Source organism: Saccostrea cucullata, unplaced genomic scaffold (genome assembly GCF_032062105.1).
Source record: "Saccostrea cucullata isolate Sc308-1 unplaced genomic scaffold, CSIRO_AGI_Scuc_v1 ctg8323, whole genome shotgun sequence".
NCBI classification, from domain to species: Eukaryota; Metazoa; Mollusca; class Bivalvia; order Ostreida; family Ostreidae; genus Saccostrea; species Saccostrea cuccullata.
This window is the reverse complement of record NW_026926460.1, coordinates 11,223-28,169: the sequence shown is the minus strand read 5'-3', so window position 1 is coordinate 28,169 and position 16,947 is coordinate 11,223. Positions and strand designations below refer to the sequence as shown.

Here is a 16,947-nt window from a genome sequence, read left to right as displayed (position 1 = left end):
CCCCTACTGATGTTCAATATAAGGTGACCCCTGGTCCCCCTACTGATATACAATATAAGGTCTCCTCTGGTTCCCTACTGATGTTCAATATAAGGTTCCTCTGGTCCCCTACTGATGTACAAAGTAAGGTGACCCCTGTTCCCCCTACTAATGTACAATGTAAGGTGACCCCTGGTCCCCCTACTGATGTACAATATAAGGTGTCCTCTGGTCCCCTTCTGATGTTCAGTATAAGATGACCTCTGGTCACTGTCACGACACCCTAAGCTTGATCAGTGATAACAAAACTATTTTCTATTTACAATTTTATATAAAAACAAATATGTACAAATATACAAAATGAAATTAATGAATTTCAAAATGTCTATCAGTGTCCATCCTGAGACCACGTTCCTATATCCGTCCCCGCCTCCTGTGTTTAACGGTCCATGACCTACGGGTACCACGCCCTTACACCAAATGCCACCACATCCTCGACGTCCCGCGCCTATCCCACGCGTCTTAAGCGTCTGCAATGCTGCCAAATCCGGGAAACCACGTTTCCTCTCTCACGGTCTCGGCCCAGCGTACCACGCCCTTAGGTTGCCTCCGCCGACAGCACCAAATCATACTAACGTACATGTATCAATAGGGACCTTCAACAAATATGCGTAGACATAATAAGCTTGACCCCGAACGGGCTGCCTTACAACATAACATAAATTGTTTACACATATACTTGTTTAAACATACAGTTTTAACTAACATGTATCACACCGCTTCGCAAAGCAAAATATTAATACAATGTAACGTTACGCTTTGAGTAATAAACTAAAATCATTACTTTACGCTTAAACTCACGGCATGTGCACGTGGTAAAATTCCCGTATACAATTCAAACACTTTCTCGTGGATAAAAATAGAATAAGCTCAATTAACATAATACTGCATTACTTTTTGATATAATAAATGTAAGTAAATTACACTTACCCTGATTGGAGATTCAGTTACCACGAAAAACTACCTAACCCTCCATGGACATGTGAAACTACTTTCACTGGTCAAGGAAAACGTGCGCTACCCAAGACAAACCTGACATCACCTTATATAGCGACTGGCCAAATATTTAAATCACCTGAGCGTCACAATGGGGCTCCTTGCAGGATAAACACTAAATACAAATAAGGGTCAACACAGGGCAATAAAAGAATAAAAGAAAAACAAATTAAACATGTAACAAAATCAACTTTGATTGTGACATCACCTCCCCAATTCAAGAAAGTTCACTGAACTTGTGCAAAACTCACAATCAACAAAAAAAACATATGTACAAAACCACAATGTTCATAATGTCTCACTCATATCCTACAACCTACTTAGACAATTAGCACCAACGTTCTCTGATCCTTTAATCGCCACAATATGGAACTTATAAAGTTACAAAAGTAAGAACGATCATTCTTTGTCACATTCACAATAGGTAAACTATATGGACTGTCCGAATTTTCAATCAATCCCGACTTTATCATGTTTCTTACTTCCTCGCACACTTCATCACGAGTTGTAAAAGGTAAAGGGTATGGTTTGGATCGCACAGGCTTGTCACTCGTCAACTTTATATGGTGCTCATCCAATGTCGTACATCCTGGAATATCTGATAACACATCACTATACTCTTCAAGTAACGATTTCACTTGTTCATGTTCACTTATTGTCAGTTCATCACTTACTGTGACATCACTGGGTTTCTCCTTCGAAGTAGGTAGTGTTGAATCTATCAGATCACTGTCGTCAACTGAATCGTCTTCTTCAACATCCACCATAGCTGCACTAGCGACACCTAAGATACCAGCATCAACACAACATTCTTTCCTGTCAAAATATAACTTGAGCATATTTGCATGGAATGTCTTAATTTTGCCGTTCATGTCTATTCTATAATCAACTTTCCCCAATTTCTTCACTATCTCAAAAGGACCTTTCCATTGCATTAACAATTTGTTGCTATCTGTTGGTAAAAGTACAAGCACCTTCTCACCTACTGACATGTCTCTGTTTTTAGCCTTCTTGTTGTAGTGTGCTCGGTAACGTTCGGATGACTTCTCTAAATTCTCTCTGGCCAACTGACAAGTAGACTCTAGGCGTTCTCTTAGATCAACAACATATTGATAAGTACTTCTCACCTCAGAATCCGTCTCTTCTTTTGTCCAAAGCTCTCGTAGGATTCTCATCGGAACCCTGACTCTGTGTCCGTATACCAATTCGAATGGCGAAAATTCCAAGCTCTCCTGTGGGGCATCTTGATACGCAAAAAGTGCTGCTGACAGGTACTTGTCCCAGTCTTTCGGCCGCTCTGAACACAGTCGTCGAAGAATCTGCTTCAGGTTACCATTAAATCTCTCAACCAAGCCGTTACACATCGGGTGATAGGGTGTCGTGGATAACTGTTTCATCGAAAGTAAACGACTTACTTCACCCATCAACTCTGAAGTAAACTGTGTCCCCATGTCTGTCAGCATCTCTTTCGGAACTCCGATTCTGCAAAATATATCTACTAATGCCTCAGCTACTCTTTCAGTTTCTATACCTTTGAGTGCAACCGCTTCTGGATAGCGTGTTGAAAAGTCAACTAAAGTTAAAATATAACGATTACCGTTATCAGTCATTGGCTGTATTGGTCCTACCAGATCAACTGCTACGCGTTTGAATGGCTCATCTATGATCGGCATAACACTCATTGGAACTTTAGTTGTCCTACCTTTAGGAGTAGTCCTCTGACATATGTCGCACGATCGACAAAACCGTCTTGCGTCAGCCTGGACTCCTGGCCAATAAAACTCAGCTAGCACTTTATCAATTGTCCTGGATGTAGCTAAATGACCTGCCATTAAAGACTCATGTGCAAGTGATAAAACTTTCATTCTGTACTTCTTAGGAACAACTAGTTGAGTAAACTGCTTATCATTCTCGACTTTCTCTGACTGGAAAACTCGAAACAGCATACCTTTCTTCAAAATGTACTTTACTCTGTTGCCGTTGGTTTCCTTTCCAACCAAAGTTCTAAGATTCTGCAGCGTCTCGTCTTCTTCCTGTGCTTTTAACATATCCTCTGGACAAACTTCAGATCCTATTATATCTGGAACAGAAAGAGGTTTTATCTTCTTACCTTCCATGCGTTTCTGTTGTCTAGTCACTACAGCATTCACAACACGAGGCTTCCAGTCCTTGTTCGGATCGTGAGGATCTCTAGCATGCGGAATGTTTCCGATAATCAAAGGATATAATGGAGCATGTAGGCTCCACGCATTCACTTCTCCTACGAAATACGGAGTGTCAACATTCACCTTTGCGATAGGGGTTTCAATTTTGGATCCGTCCGCCAAAAGACACACTTGATGGTCTCCAGTAAGTTGATCATCATGGACAAGACTCCTACGCACTATTACACCATTGCATCCCGTGTCTCTAAGTACTTGAACAGACTGATCATTAATTTCACCAACACAAACAGGCATCTGATCTGAGAAATTAGCTACACTGCAAGCTGATGTAGTTAATAAGTCTGACGAATTTGCCATTGAAAATGTTGAAGTTGATGTTATAGATGTAAAAGCAGAGCACTTGCCTGAATCTCTGTGTTCCTTCAAACTGCTTCCTGACTCACTTGAAGCATCCGCTTTCACCGCAAAGCTTTGATTCTTACTTGATGACTGATTACACTGCGAGGCTATATGTCCTAGCCTGGAATATTTGTAGCATCGAATATCCTTCCCTGTCTTCTTCTGTTGTGAAAAGGACTGACCATTAGTCTTCGGCGGCACTTGCTCCTTCTGGCTGGATTTCTGTTTTCAAATGTCGTCTCCTTTTTGCTAGAAGAAACTAAAGTTAATATGTTAACATGACGCGCCTCTTTGAACTGATCCGCTAACATACACATCTCTTCAATACTTTTTGGAATATGCTCCTTTAGGAACAACGATAAGTCTCTATTACAGATTGATATGAACTGATCTCGCAACACTAAGTCATATAGTCCGTTGTAAGTTTTGTTAACTTTTCCAAACTCAATCCATCTATCTAGATAACTTCCTAAACGAACTGCGAATTGTGTAAAGGTTTCACCTACCTCTGGTCTACACCTACGGAAATATTCTCGAAAACCGTCCTCTGTTTTCTCAAACCTCCTCAGCAAAGCTGTTTTAAGGGTTGCATAATCCAGAGCCTTTTCTTGTGGAAGTAGGGCATAGACATCAAGAGCTCGTCCTTTAAGTAATGCGCTTAAGTTCACGGCCCACATTCCTTCGTTCCACTTCTGTGCTATAGCGTATCTTTCGAATCGTCTAAGAAAAGAGTCTATGTCATCTTTAACCTCATCAAAGTATGGCATTTTAGGAACCTTTGCTAATGAACCATCAGATATGTCTGACTTAGCAGCTTTAGATTCTGTCTCTTTCAAACTCAACTGGTATTTAAGTTCTTGTACATTAGCTTGGTACTTACTTTCGAGTGCATCTAGAGATTTCTTTTCTTCTAGACGGAGCTTCTCTACTTCCAAAGCTTCTCTCTTCAACTCATAGTCTCTGTCCTCCTTTTGTCTCTCTCTTTGCTCAACTCTGAGTTCTCGCAGATGTGCCTGTTGTTCACGGATGAACCTCTGAAGATCCGCTCCCGTCAACTCCAAACTTTGACCATATGCAGTCAGCTCTTTTAACAAATCCATCTCAAAAATCGCCAGTAAATAAACCAACTATCAAACAACATAAACTGACACAAAAATGACAAAGCAAAATATCCCTCCAGGAAAACTGAACTAAATCGAAATCAAACCTTCATAATACAAACTAATTCATGGTAACGTCCTCTCCTCTCAGGGTCCCTTAACTTCTATCTGAACGTCTCTCTACAACAATACAATAAAAAAAAAATATTATAACTTCAATACATGAAAATACTACAATATTTTTCCAACGTTCAATCCAATTTACTCAAAAAACATTCTTTTAAAAAAAACAATCACTGATCAAAGCTAACATCATCATCCCACTTCTGACACCATTGTCACGACACCCTAAGCTTGATCATTGATAACAAAACTATTTTCTATTTACAATTTTATATAAAAACAAATATACAAAATGAAATTAATGAATTTCAAAATGTCTATCAGTGTCCATCCTGAGACCAAGTTCCTATATCCGTCCCCGCCTCCTGTGTTTAACGGTCCATGACCTACGGGTACCACGCCCTTACACCAAATGCCACCACGTCCTCGACGTCCCGCGCCTATCCCACGCGTCTTAAGCGTCTGCAATGCTGCCAAATCCGGGAAACCACGTTTCCTCTCTCACGGTCTCGGCCCAGCGTACCACGCCCTTAGGTTGCCTCCGCCGACAGCACCAAATCATACTAACGTACATGTATCAATAGGGACCTTCAACAAATATGCGTAGACATAATAAGCTTGACCCCGAACGGGCTGCCTTACAACATAACATAAATTGTTTACACATATACTTGTTTAAACATACAGTTTTAACTAACATGTATCACACCGCTTCGCAAAGCAAAATAATAATACAATGTAACGTTAAGGTCAAGATCTAGTAAATAACTTGAGACTACTTTTTTGGTGCTAGATCCATTATGACGTCATAATCATTTTCAACTTTCTTTTTCCCGTACTTTACGGCTTTAGCAGAATTATGTAGAAAATAGGGTATTTTTATGACATTCATTTTGAAATCATATGAAAAGTAAACCGGATACCTATATTAAATTTGATATTTATTTTAAGAGGAGGCCATGAACATACTAATTACCGTTTTCTGAGAGACTGTAGGCAATCTGGATACATTTCCTTTGTCGAATATGAGAAAAACTCCCATATTCGTGCCTGGTTTTCTTAATTTTTCATTCCAAATGACAGTTTAAAATACAGTTTTTCATCTTGTTTACCTACAAATTATGCCCCGAAACACCTTATTTGACTAAGCTAAAGTTGTAAAGCATAAATAAATGAATTTATTTCTCAAGTTTGATAAATCTGTAGGCACCTTTCATTTACTAGATCTTGACCTTAAGGCCGGTTTACACGGTAATACAAGTTGTATACAACTTGTCGTATACAACTTTTGTAATATGTTACCTACCTGTTCACACGGTAAAACAGGTTTATGTTCAATTCTTTGTTATGCAAACAAATAAAACGCCCTAATCAGGTTCGAATCAATCGACATAGAAGCATGGGAAGAGGAGAAATCTGTTATATATTATACTGTATATTTTAATTTGTATCATCGTCATCATCATCATTAAATTGGAAATCCAAGCCAATCTCGCATACGCTCATCAAGTAATGATAATTTGATTTATCTCTAATATCATATCGTAAATAAACGTTTCACTGCGTAATGATGTAAAAGTTTTAAAAACTACGGATCATACTACTTTTAATTTCAAAATGTAAGTTGTCATACTAAAAAAAAATACTGTTTGTTAAAAAAACAAAACAATGATCAATGAATAGTGACTTTCATATTACTTCGAAACAAACAGAAATATATTTGTCCATGGAATTTCAGACAGATTCATTTTAATATTTGCGCACAACTACATGTATAATTTACACTTATAGTATACATGTAATACATGTAATATAAATACCAGAGAAAAAAGACTGGACCGAGGAGGTTTGATACTTTATCCAGTTATATATTTCCTTTTTTGATAAACATGAACATTGTAATAATAAATTTTCCATGCAAATACCACACTAAAGTATGAATTTGATTAATAATTAATTTACTTTCTGTATAAATAAAGGTATAGTACATGTAATGTACAACACGCCACTAGAATATTCCTATTATTCTTTCTTTTTTATTTCTCCAAGTAAAGATTACCGTGCTTAATTCCATGCGTGGACAATTCTAGATGAATTTTTTTTATACATGTGCGTTATAACCCCCCCCCCCCCCCCCCCCGTTTTGGGAGACAATAAAATTATTTCTGTGCTTGCAGGCTATTTTCCTGTGTTTATTGATTAAAATGAACACCGTCATTACATTTACGATCATTTTACCGTAAAATAATTCTGTGAGATAAAATAATTTTGTTTGAGACTGGTAGGCCCTTTACACCAATCTGAAAATTTTTGAGAATTCTCAGATTTTTTTCCTCGTCTGAGTCGGAAAAAACGTTTGTAGCAAAATCCCAGACTTGAAAAAAAAAATCTCAGATTTGAGAAAAAAAAACTCAAAAGACTTGTTTGAGTTTGAGAAAATGTATACCGTCATGTAATGCAATATATTAAACACTTTGGGAGAAATTTAATTGAAAGTGTATTACGAAATTCTTGCACAAATTACAGATTTACTCCATGCATAACAGATTTATTTTCAAAGAAAGATTTGTGAAAATAGTTTGATATTTCGAAGATCTGAATTGTGACCAATGCATTTTGAACATTAAATTGTAGATATTTCTGTCCCCTAATGCAATATAATGAATTTCAAAATTCCTTTATTCATGTAGCAACATACTCTTTAGATAGTCATATCACATGCATATATTATAAAATCATGTATTAAATTTTCTAAAAATGTTTTTAAAAAGAATGATACATTGCATCCAATGAAGTGGTCAGTGAAGCATAAATAGATTACACAAATCCCAGTCCACTGATTGGCCAGAGGAAAAAGTCTCATACAACTTGCTGTACAGAATAGAGACAAGTTCTATCCGAACGCGTGGAATATACGACTTCGGGGAGGTTTAAATTCCGTGTAATAGCGCCGTACACACAGTAACATTTTGCTGTATACAGCAAGGTCTATACAGCTTGCTTTACCGTGTAAACCGGCCTTTACACTTTGAGTAATAAACTAAAATCATTACTTTACGCTTAGAACATAACCTACTTATTCAGCCAATCAAATGCTTCCATTTCTCTCAAAGAATTGATTCTTCATAGTGAAGAATTCTTCTATTTCTGAAAAATTCAACAGTGTCTGATTGGTTCACTTGACAGTTATATGGGTGTGTCTTCATTGGTCTTTGTTCAGCACACAAAAAGAAACTATTCAAAACCCACGTGCTGTTTACAATCATGTTATTTAAACTTTCTAGGCCTTGCTACATTTTTTCCCACTGTCATCTTTTGTCGCCTTTTGAATATTATTTTTTTCACATTTCGGTACATAAAGAAAATACAACCATCGTCATGAATATCAGAGACGAAACTTGTCTTTGAAGATAGATTTAATCACAATTTTCATCAAGTTTTTATTTGATATTAGACGGCCATACCCACTTCTGCTGACTAGTGCCTTGACATCTTAACACAATCATTTTTCAAAAATGTAGATATTACGATTCTTGTTACATAGATATTCATAGGCGTCGGAAACGGGGGGATCTTAGCCCCCACTTTTTTGCAAACATATACATGATATAGGCATTAAAAATGAGGGGTTTGCCTTTTTTTGTTGGTTTAGCCCCCCCCCCCCCCCCCCCCCCCCCCACATACACTTTCAATTTGCTTCCGATGCGTATGGTATTCATTAGTTCAGTAACTTTAATATCTTCACCATACCATTTCCCCAGTAAATCAAGGTATTTCATATAATCCCGTGCTAACTTGAATGGGTTTGGGAGTCCATTCTGAAACCGCGTGTGTTCGATATTGATTACGTGCTCGATATGTACAACGAGCGGTCAAGTTGAGCCTTATATATGACACAGCCGTGGGAGGAGTAACTAGTTTATTTTTAATCCATTCATTTGATTGGCTGAGGTTCTGTTCTAAGTCAGTAAGATCATATGAAGAGAAATCTTCGTCACGAAGAATGGGCTCCGCTTCGCTCCGCCCATTCTTCATGACGAAGATTTCTCTTCATATGATCTTACTATTACTTAAACTCACGGCATGTGCACGTGGTAAAATTCCCGTATACAATTCAAACACTTTCTCGTGGATAAAAATAGAATAAGCTCAATTAACATAATACTGCATTACTTTTTGATATAATAAATGTAAGTAAATTACACTTACCCTGATTGGAGATTCAGTTACCACGAAAAACTACCTAACCCTCCATGGACATGTGAAACTACTTTCACTGGTCAAGGAAAACGTGCGCTACCCAAGACAAACCTGACATCACCTTATATAGCGACTGGCCAAATATTTAAATCACCTGAGCTTCACAATGGGGCTCCTTGCAGGATAAACACTAAATACAAATAAGGGTCAACACAGGGCAATAAAAGAATAAAAGAAAAACAAATTAAACATGTAACAAAATCAACTTTGATTGTGACAGTCACCCTCTTATGTACAATATAAGGTTACCTCTGGTCCCCCTACTGATGTACATTATAAGGTGTCCTCTTGTCCCCCTACTGGTGTACAATAATAGGTGACCTCTGGTCCCCCTACTGATGTACAATATTAGGTGTCCTCTGGTCCCCTACTGATGTACAATATAAGGTGACCTCTGGTCCCCCTACTGATGTACAATATAAGGTGACCCCTGGTCCCCTTACTGATGAACAACGTAGGGTGACCTCTGGTCCCCCTACTGATGTACAATATAAGGTGACCCTTGGTCCCCCTACTGATGTTCAATATAAGGTGACCCCTGGTCCCCCTACTGATATACAATATAAGGTCTCCTCTGGTTCCCTACTGATGTTCAATATAAGGTTCCTCTGGTCCCCTACTGATGTACAAAGTAAGGTGACCCCTGGTCCCCCTACTGATGTACAATATAAGGTGTCCTCTGGTCCCCTTCTGATGTTCAATATAAGATGACCTCTGGTCACCCTACTTATGTACAATATAAGGTTACCTCTGGTCCCCCTACTGATGTACATTATAAGGTGTCCTCTTGTCCCCCTACTGGTGTACAATAATAGGTGACCTCTTGTCCCCCTACTGATGTACAATATTAGGTGTCCTCTAGTCCCCCTTCTGATGATCAATATAAGGTGACCTCTTGTCCCCCTACTAATGTACAATATAAGGTGACCCCTGTCCCTCTACTGATGTACAATATAAGGTGACCCCTGGTCCCTCTACTGATGTACAATATAAGGTGACCCCTGGTCCCTCTACTGATGTACAATATAAGGTGTCCTCTGGTCCCCCTACTGATGTACAATATATGGTGATCTCTGGTCCCCCTACTGATGTACAATATAAGGTGACTTTTTTTTCCTGTCAAAAAATTAGGGTCGTAACTTTTTTTGGAGAGGATTTAAAAAATAATTCTACACATACAGGGGAAATTTCTTCGAATTCTCTGAATGTATATAATTGGAATTTGGAGGATTACTCAACTTGCTTGTCTTCAAATACAGTTTATGTATCCCAAAAGAAAATAACAATAGGTGCATTTATTAAAGTTTTATTCCTTTTTCTTAAATGTAGTTTTGATTGGTTTATGAATTTGATGTGTTAATTCCAGGGAAAGGGGAGGAGAACTCCATGCAGCCCCAAACTTCTCATACAGGGGGTACATCTTCTTTGTAAGATAAATAAAATCAGGGGTTTACTAAAGTGTGTTAAAGTAATGAGGTCGCCTATTGAAGCATGACCTCATAAAGAAGACAAAGGATACATTAAATAATTTATTAACAAATTATTATTCCGTTATGTTAAAGGATTTGTGAAAAGTCCGAGCGAAATGAAAAGGTAGGGGTGGTAGGGGGCAAGATCTTCATTCTCCCCCTGCTTGTTAGAGATCTGCGAATGCAGAGACTGGACGTCGTTAACTCTGAGTTGCTTACTATTAGTAAGGAGATCAGAGGTTAGGCACTGTGTTATATAGATACTATAACCTTACATGGAATAATAAAATCATAGGGGAGACTACAGGTCACCCAACATAATGCACAAATGTTAAACTCTTATATATCATATATCTTATAATATTGCAATTAATGTTGCTCAGCAACCCCCCCCCTCTCTCTCTCTTTCTTTTTTAATACCCATCAGATGGTTATTCCTTTGACAAAAATAAATTTTCTGGGTTTTTATTTTACACTGTAAGGGCTTCACTATATTACGATTTATTCTATTTTCACTTTAAGTATGCAACGCACTACATTTTGTAGCGGAGTAAACAGGTCCGATAGTCGTGAACTGATCAAGGGGCCTAAGGTCCTAGTTGAACGTACGTTTTATCCTTCTGCTCCCGGAGCAGGAAAAATTTGATGCCCCCGAGCCCGATGTTTATTCCTATAGTAATATATATATAAATAAATCCTGAAGGGCATTTTCTCGGAAACTAGAGATGGTACAATCACCATTTTTTTCTTAAAAGTGGTAACTTTTCCCTCGTACCCTACCTTCAGACCCCGCACGGGACTTCAATGTTCCCGAGCCCGATGTTTATTCGTAAAATATTAAATTGTAGGGCTAGGAACTAGACGGCCATAATTATTTCGGAAACTTTTTTTCATAGAAGTGGTAACTGACCACAAGTACATTACCCTCAAAATTTCAAATCCCGGAGCAGGGGCCTTTGATGCCCCCGAGCCCGATGTTTATTCCTATAGTATTTTATGATAGGACTAAAAACTGGAGGTCAATATGAGATAAACTAGAGATGGTATAATCACCATTTTTTCATAAAAATTGTTACTTTCTCCTAGTACCCTACCCTCAAAATTTCAGACCCCGGGGCAGGGAACCTCGATGTTCCCGATCCAGATGTTTATTCGTATAGTATAATATAGTAGCTAGGGCTAAAAAATTATGTCGGAAACTAGAAATGGTATTATCACCATTTTTTCACAGAAGGGGTAACTGATCCCTAGTACCCCATCCTTAAAAGAATTAAACAGTGGCAGGGTACTTCGATGTCTCCGAGCCCGATGTTTATTCGTATAATAGCGAGCGTCGGGAAAGTACGCTCGTCAATGCGAGCTCTTACGACAACGCCTGGACGAAGAAAAAATTCGGATTAGTGCACATTCATTCTGTAGAATTTTTTTTCGCAGTAATTTGGACTCATAATGCATGTCTTCGTAAGGCTACAATCTCGCGATTATATCAACAAAAGTTCAGCAAAAAAAAATAACACGCCTTGATTTAATGGATATACAGATAAATAGTAATTAGCCCCTTCACGATAACTGCGGTACTACTCTTTTGCAGGGCAAATTAATAACTTTTGGCGAAGTTTTTGTTGATAGATAATTAAATGACGTATATAAGACAATTACTTTTACGTCATATTTCGCCAAAATATAGCATTTTGCCCTGCAAAAGAGTAGTACCGCAGTTATCGTGAAAGGGTCTATTAAAACGTTCTTCATTTAACAGCACTGCTCTAACTTGGTTTTGGTAATACAACTTACACACGACGTCATGTGACGTCAGATTCTAGACACATCAAATATCACGTGCTGTTTGGCGAACCCGATATGAATTAAAACTGAATACATGTAAATGTTTGCAATCACCCCAACGGTCACACCGTCAACATATTATTATATAGTAGGGCTAAAAACTGGAGGATCATATCTCGGAAACTAGAAATGGTACCATCACCAGTTTTTCATAGAATTGGTAACTGACCACTAGCACCCTACCCTCAAAAGAACAAGGTTCACTTTTGCTTTTTTTGGCCCTGTGAATTTCTGAAAAACGGAAACTGCTTAGTTTTAGTGAGCAATGTATTGAATATCACTTAGATCTTTGGTGATTGCGAATTTATCAAAAATGACGTTATTTGGCTAGTCAATGCATTATGACGTCGTGAATTGCGTCATTTTCTTCATATTCTGAAAAGGTCTACGAAAACGGCCAATTTTTAAAGCTATTTTTTGTTGTTTGATATAGAGCGCAACCTCTGATCTAAAATATCCAACAAGTAAATGATACAACTGTTTCGTTTCTGGGGATTAATTTTAAGACATGTTTCATTTTTCAGATATTAAAGAGAGTGCGCTATTATTTTTCTTCACTAAAAATACTCAAATATATCTGTTTACCTTAAAATTCAGTAGATTGCAATTTCATAAAGCCAGTTCTCCAAGACCTGGACGTTTAGGAGAAAAATTTTAATAGGGAATGAAAGCTCTAAGTCTGTATTTTATTTGAATGCTTCAAATGGAACACCAAGTGTTAATCAATTAATTGGTATATCTACAGGGCCATTTTATGCATGAAGTGAACCGAGCTCTTTCAGATCCCATAACTTATGTTCCATCGGTCAATGTACTCTGATACATTATAAATATAACAGTATTATACTTTTTTAATGTTGACCGGGCTAGCTAAATTGATTCCCGATCTTGTAACATCAGTTCCATTTGACAGTCGAAGGGACCCTTCCAGACCCCTCCCCTGTAAAAATATTAAGATCTAATAAATATGGGATCCAGGATGTTAGCCAGCCCCTCGGGCAATGTACGCTGATACATTAATAGTGTTATACGTTTTTTTTTCAATTTTGACTGGGCGAGCTTAATAGGTTCAAGGTCTTGTCCCGTCAATTCCTCTTGACTGCCGAAGGGTCCGTCCCAGACCCCTCCACTGTAAAAATATGAAGGTATAAATATGGAATGCAGGATGTTAGCCAGCCCCTCGGGCAATAAACTCTGATGCATAAATAATTTTAATAGTATCATACGGGGTTTTTTTCCAATTTTGACCGGGCTAGCTACATAGGTTCCCTGTCTTGTAACATCAATTCCCTTCGAAAGTCCAAGGGTCCGTCCCAGACCCCTCCCCTGTTAAAATATGAAGGTATAGATATGAGATCCATGATGTTAGCCAGCCATCGGGCAATATACTCCGATCACAGGCACTTGTTTCGAAAATAAATTTTTAATCCTTAGTATATATAATAATAACACAAGGTATCTAACTCCGAATTACACTCAGTACCAGGAAAGATGAAACTCATATGGAATCATCCTTAGGTAGTATAGATTTAAGTTTGTTCAAATCATGACCCCAGGGGTAGGGTGGGGCCAAAATGGCCGATCAAAGGTTTACATAGAAATTTATAGGAAAAATCTTTTAAAAATCTTCTTCTCAAGAACCACTAGGCCAGGAAAGATGAAACTCATATGGAATCATCCTCAGTTAGTGTAGGTTCAAGTTTGTTCAAATCATGACCCCAGGGCGTAGGGTGGGGCCACAATGGCCGATCAAATTTTTACATAGAAATATATAGGAAAAATCTTTAAAAATCTTCTTCTCGAGAACCATTGAGCCAGGAAAAATGAAACTCGTGTGAAATTATCCTCAGGTAGTGTAGATTCAAGTTTGTACAAATCGTGACCCCCGGGGGTAGGGTGGGGCAAAAATGGCAAATCAAAGTTTTACATAGGAATAAATAGGGAAACCTTTTAAAATCTTCTTTTCAAGTACATGTACTTCAAAGTCATGATTAGTGATATATCTATGGAATAATCCTAAGATAGTGTTGATTCTAGTTTGTTCAAATCACGACCCCCTGGAGTTAAAATTCAAGCCCCCCCCCCCTCCCCCAACCTCAGTAAACTGTCAGTTCTGATCTGATATGTGCATTTTCCTAGCCGTTGAGCTCAGGTGAGCGATGTGGCCCCTGGGCCTCTTGTTTAAATTTATTCTTTGCCCGAGAACATGCCACATATGGTTGTGTAGATAAATTATCGTAGAAGACAATGGTATTAAACATTTTAATACCATTGAATTTAAAATTAATGTAAAAACGAAGATAGTTGTGTTCGGGCTTTATGAGATTTGATCACGCGACCAACCCCTTTACATCCCAATAATAATCAAAAAATATACTTCACTTCTTAAATAAACGTACCGCAATACTATAAACTAAGAGTCAGCGAACACTTAGACTTGTGCAGAAATAAAACTTTTACAGTCTTTTTATTTCATAAATAGCACAATCTAACGTACAAAAGCCCATTGAGCTCATTTTTGTAAGTTAAAAAAATGAATCTTTCGCGTTATATCGCTAAACTTTCGCGAAGAAACGCGTAACTTTCGCGTTATAACGCGAAACATTTGCGAATATACGCGTAACTTTCGCGTTATAACGCGAAACTGTTGCTGTTTAACCAAGACATTTTCTTAAGTATCAACTTTCTTTTGATTTTGTGATCAAGTTTATTTATACAATGATAAGCAGAAGGCTTAGACTATCACAAGCTACATGTTTTCTTCCTATTGAATCCATCTTTACCGTCATAGATGGTCTTTCTCAGCGCTGTTCAAGCAATGCAAAAATTATGCGAGTTTTCCAAAAGTTAACTTCAATCCCTATTATTATTATCAAGATTATGAATTTCGGGAAAAATCACCCCTTTCCGGCCTCTTTCTTACACACTCTCTAGAGAATTTGAAATTATTCTATTTCATAAAGAACAAGATCTCAGAATTGTGACAACTGGATAGCAGATTTTCATTTGTCTCTGTTGGATTCACTGTAGAATACGATATCGTATTTTGATGTTGCACTGAGTGCAAGTGTCAAGTGGAGATTTTTCTTGAAAAATAATCAGTCTAAAGAATTTCTTGAATTTAAAATTTGAAAAACGTGTACAAGATAAAAATTCATTTTATCAATTGGTAAGGTTTTAAAATAGAAAAAAATATTCTGATGACTATTAAATCTATCCTGTTCTCGAATCATTTCTCCAGTACATCTTCTGAGGAAAAGATATTTTATAAATAAGTTGCTGAGAGTTCCGGTCTGTCTTCATGTTCTTATCTGTCAGTCAAGATCAAGGTTCCTGGGTAATATTTTTTCTTAATTATGAATATATTTCATATTGCAGCAATACTGATATTATTTCACTATTGAAATATTAGTCAGTGAATTGAACCCACGTACTTGTCCGGAGATATCGTAAACTATTAGTCCGTAAGGCTTTCCATCTACTGTAACTTCAACACGATCAGGGGTATTCTCTTTTTCACAGAAAGAAGTGAAAAGAGATGTTTTGCCAGCTCCAAAGTCTCCAACCACAACCAGTTTCAAATCCTCCATGTTAGAATATTCTACAAAAAATTCTAATGATTATAAAATAAAGAGAAGAAATGTTTTAAAATGCACATAAATTTTACAAAATAAAGTTTTTTTAAATATTAATTTCTGGTGTAGAAATCGTGCAGCATGACGACTATAGGCAATCTTTGGCTGACACCGCTACGCCACTTACAAACCCAGGTTGTGATTGGTGGGGGAATGTGCATTTAATTAAAAAATTTCCGCTAGAAGCAACTTTAAACTCAATTATTTCGTTGCTTTAAGTTCCCCGAAAAAATTATAATAGATTTTGTCTATTTGGGTCAACTCCATTATCAGGGTATGTCGTCCCTATGCGGAAGCTTTATATATAAAAGTGGTGATTCGGTTCTACTGTCGACCGGGAACAGTTGACATTTAACCATTTCTACTGTCGACCGGGGACAGTTGACATTTAACCATTTCTACTGTCGACTGGGGACAGTTGACAGTTGACATTTAACCATTTCTACTGTCGACCGGGGACAGTTGACAGTTGACATTTAACAATTTCTACTGTCGACCGGGGCAGTTGACAGTTGACATCTATTCATTTCTACTGTCGACCGGGGACAGTTGACAGTTGGTTAGTCTGGCATACTAGAACAGAAGGGAAGTGTCAACTGTCAACCGTCGACCTATTCCTGGTCGACACTAGAGCACAAGGGAAGTGTCAACTGTCAACCGCCGACCTGTCCCCAGTCGACACTAGAACACAAAGGAAGTGTCAACTGTCAACCGTCGACCTGTCCCCGGTCGACACTAGAGCACAAGGGAAGTGTCAACTGTCAACCGTCGACCTGTCCCCGACCGACACTAGAACACAAGGGAAGTGTCAACTGTCAACCGTCGACCTGTTCCTGGTCGACACTAGAACACAAGGGAAGTGTCAACTGTCAACCGTCGACCTATCCCTGGTCGACAGTAAATTCATGTGTGGAAT

The 16,947-nt window shown here is 38.0% G+C and overlaps 1 protein-coding gene across 1 annotated transcript; it reads right to left on the bottom strand.

Moving 5' to 3' along the window:
• Window positions 1–3,715: 3,715 nt before the first annotated feature.
• LOC134271736 (uncharacterized) lies at window positions 3,716–5,103 on the bottom strand. Its single transcript, XM_062753950.1, has one exon. The coding sequence runs from the start codon at window positions 4,697–4,699 to the stop codon at window positions 3,716–3,718; it is 984 nt and encodes a 327-aa protein (XP_062609934.1). The 5' UTR covers window positions 4,700–5,103.
• Between the last annotated feature and the right edge of the window lie 11,844 nt (window positions 5,104–16,947).

What these genes read in the sequence shown, in the direction of transcription:
- LOC134271736 (XM_062753950.1), bottom strand. Translation starts at nt 4,699, where the DNA reads ATGGATTTGTTAAAAGAGCTGACTGCATATGGTCAAAGTTTGGAGTTG.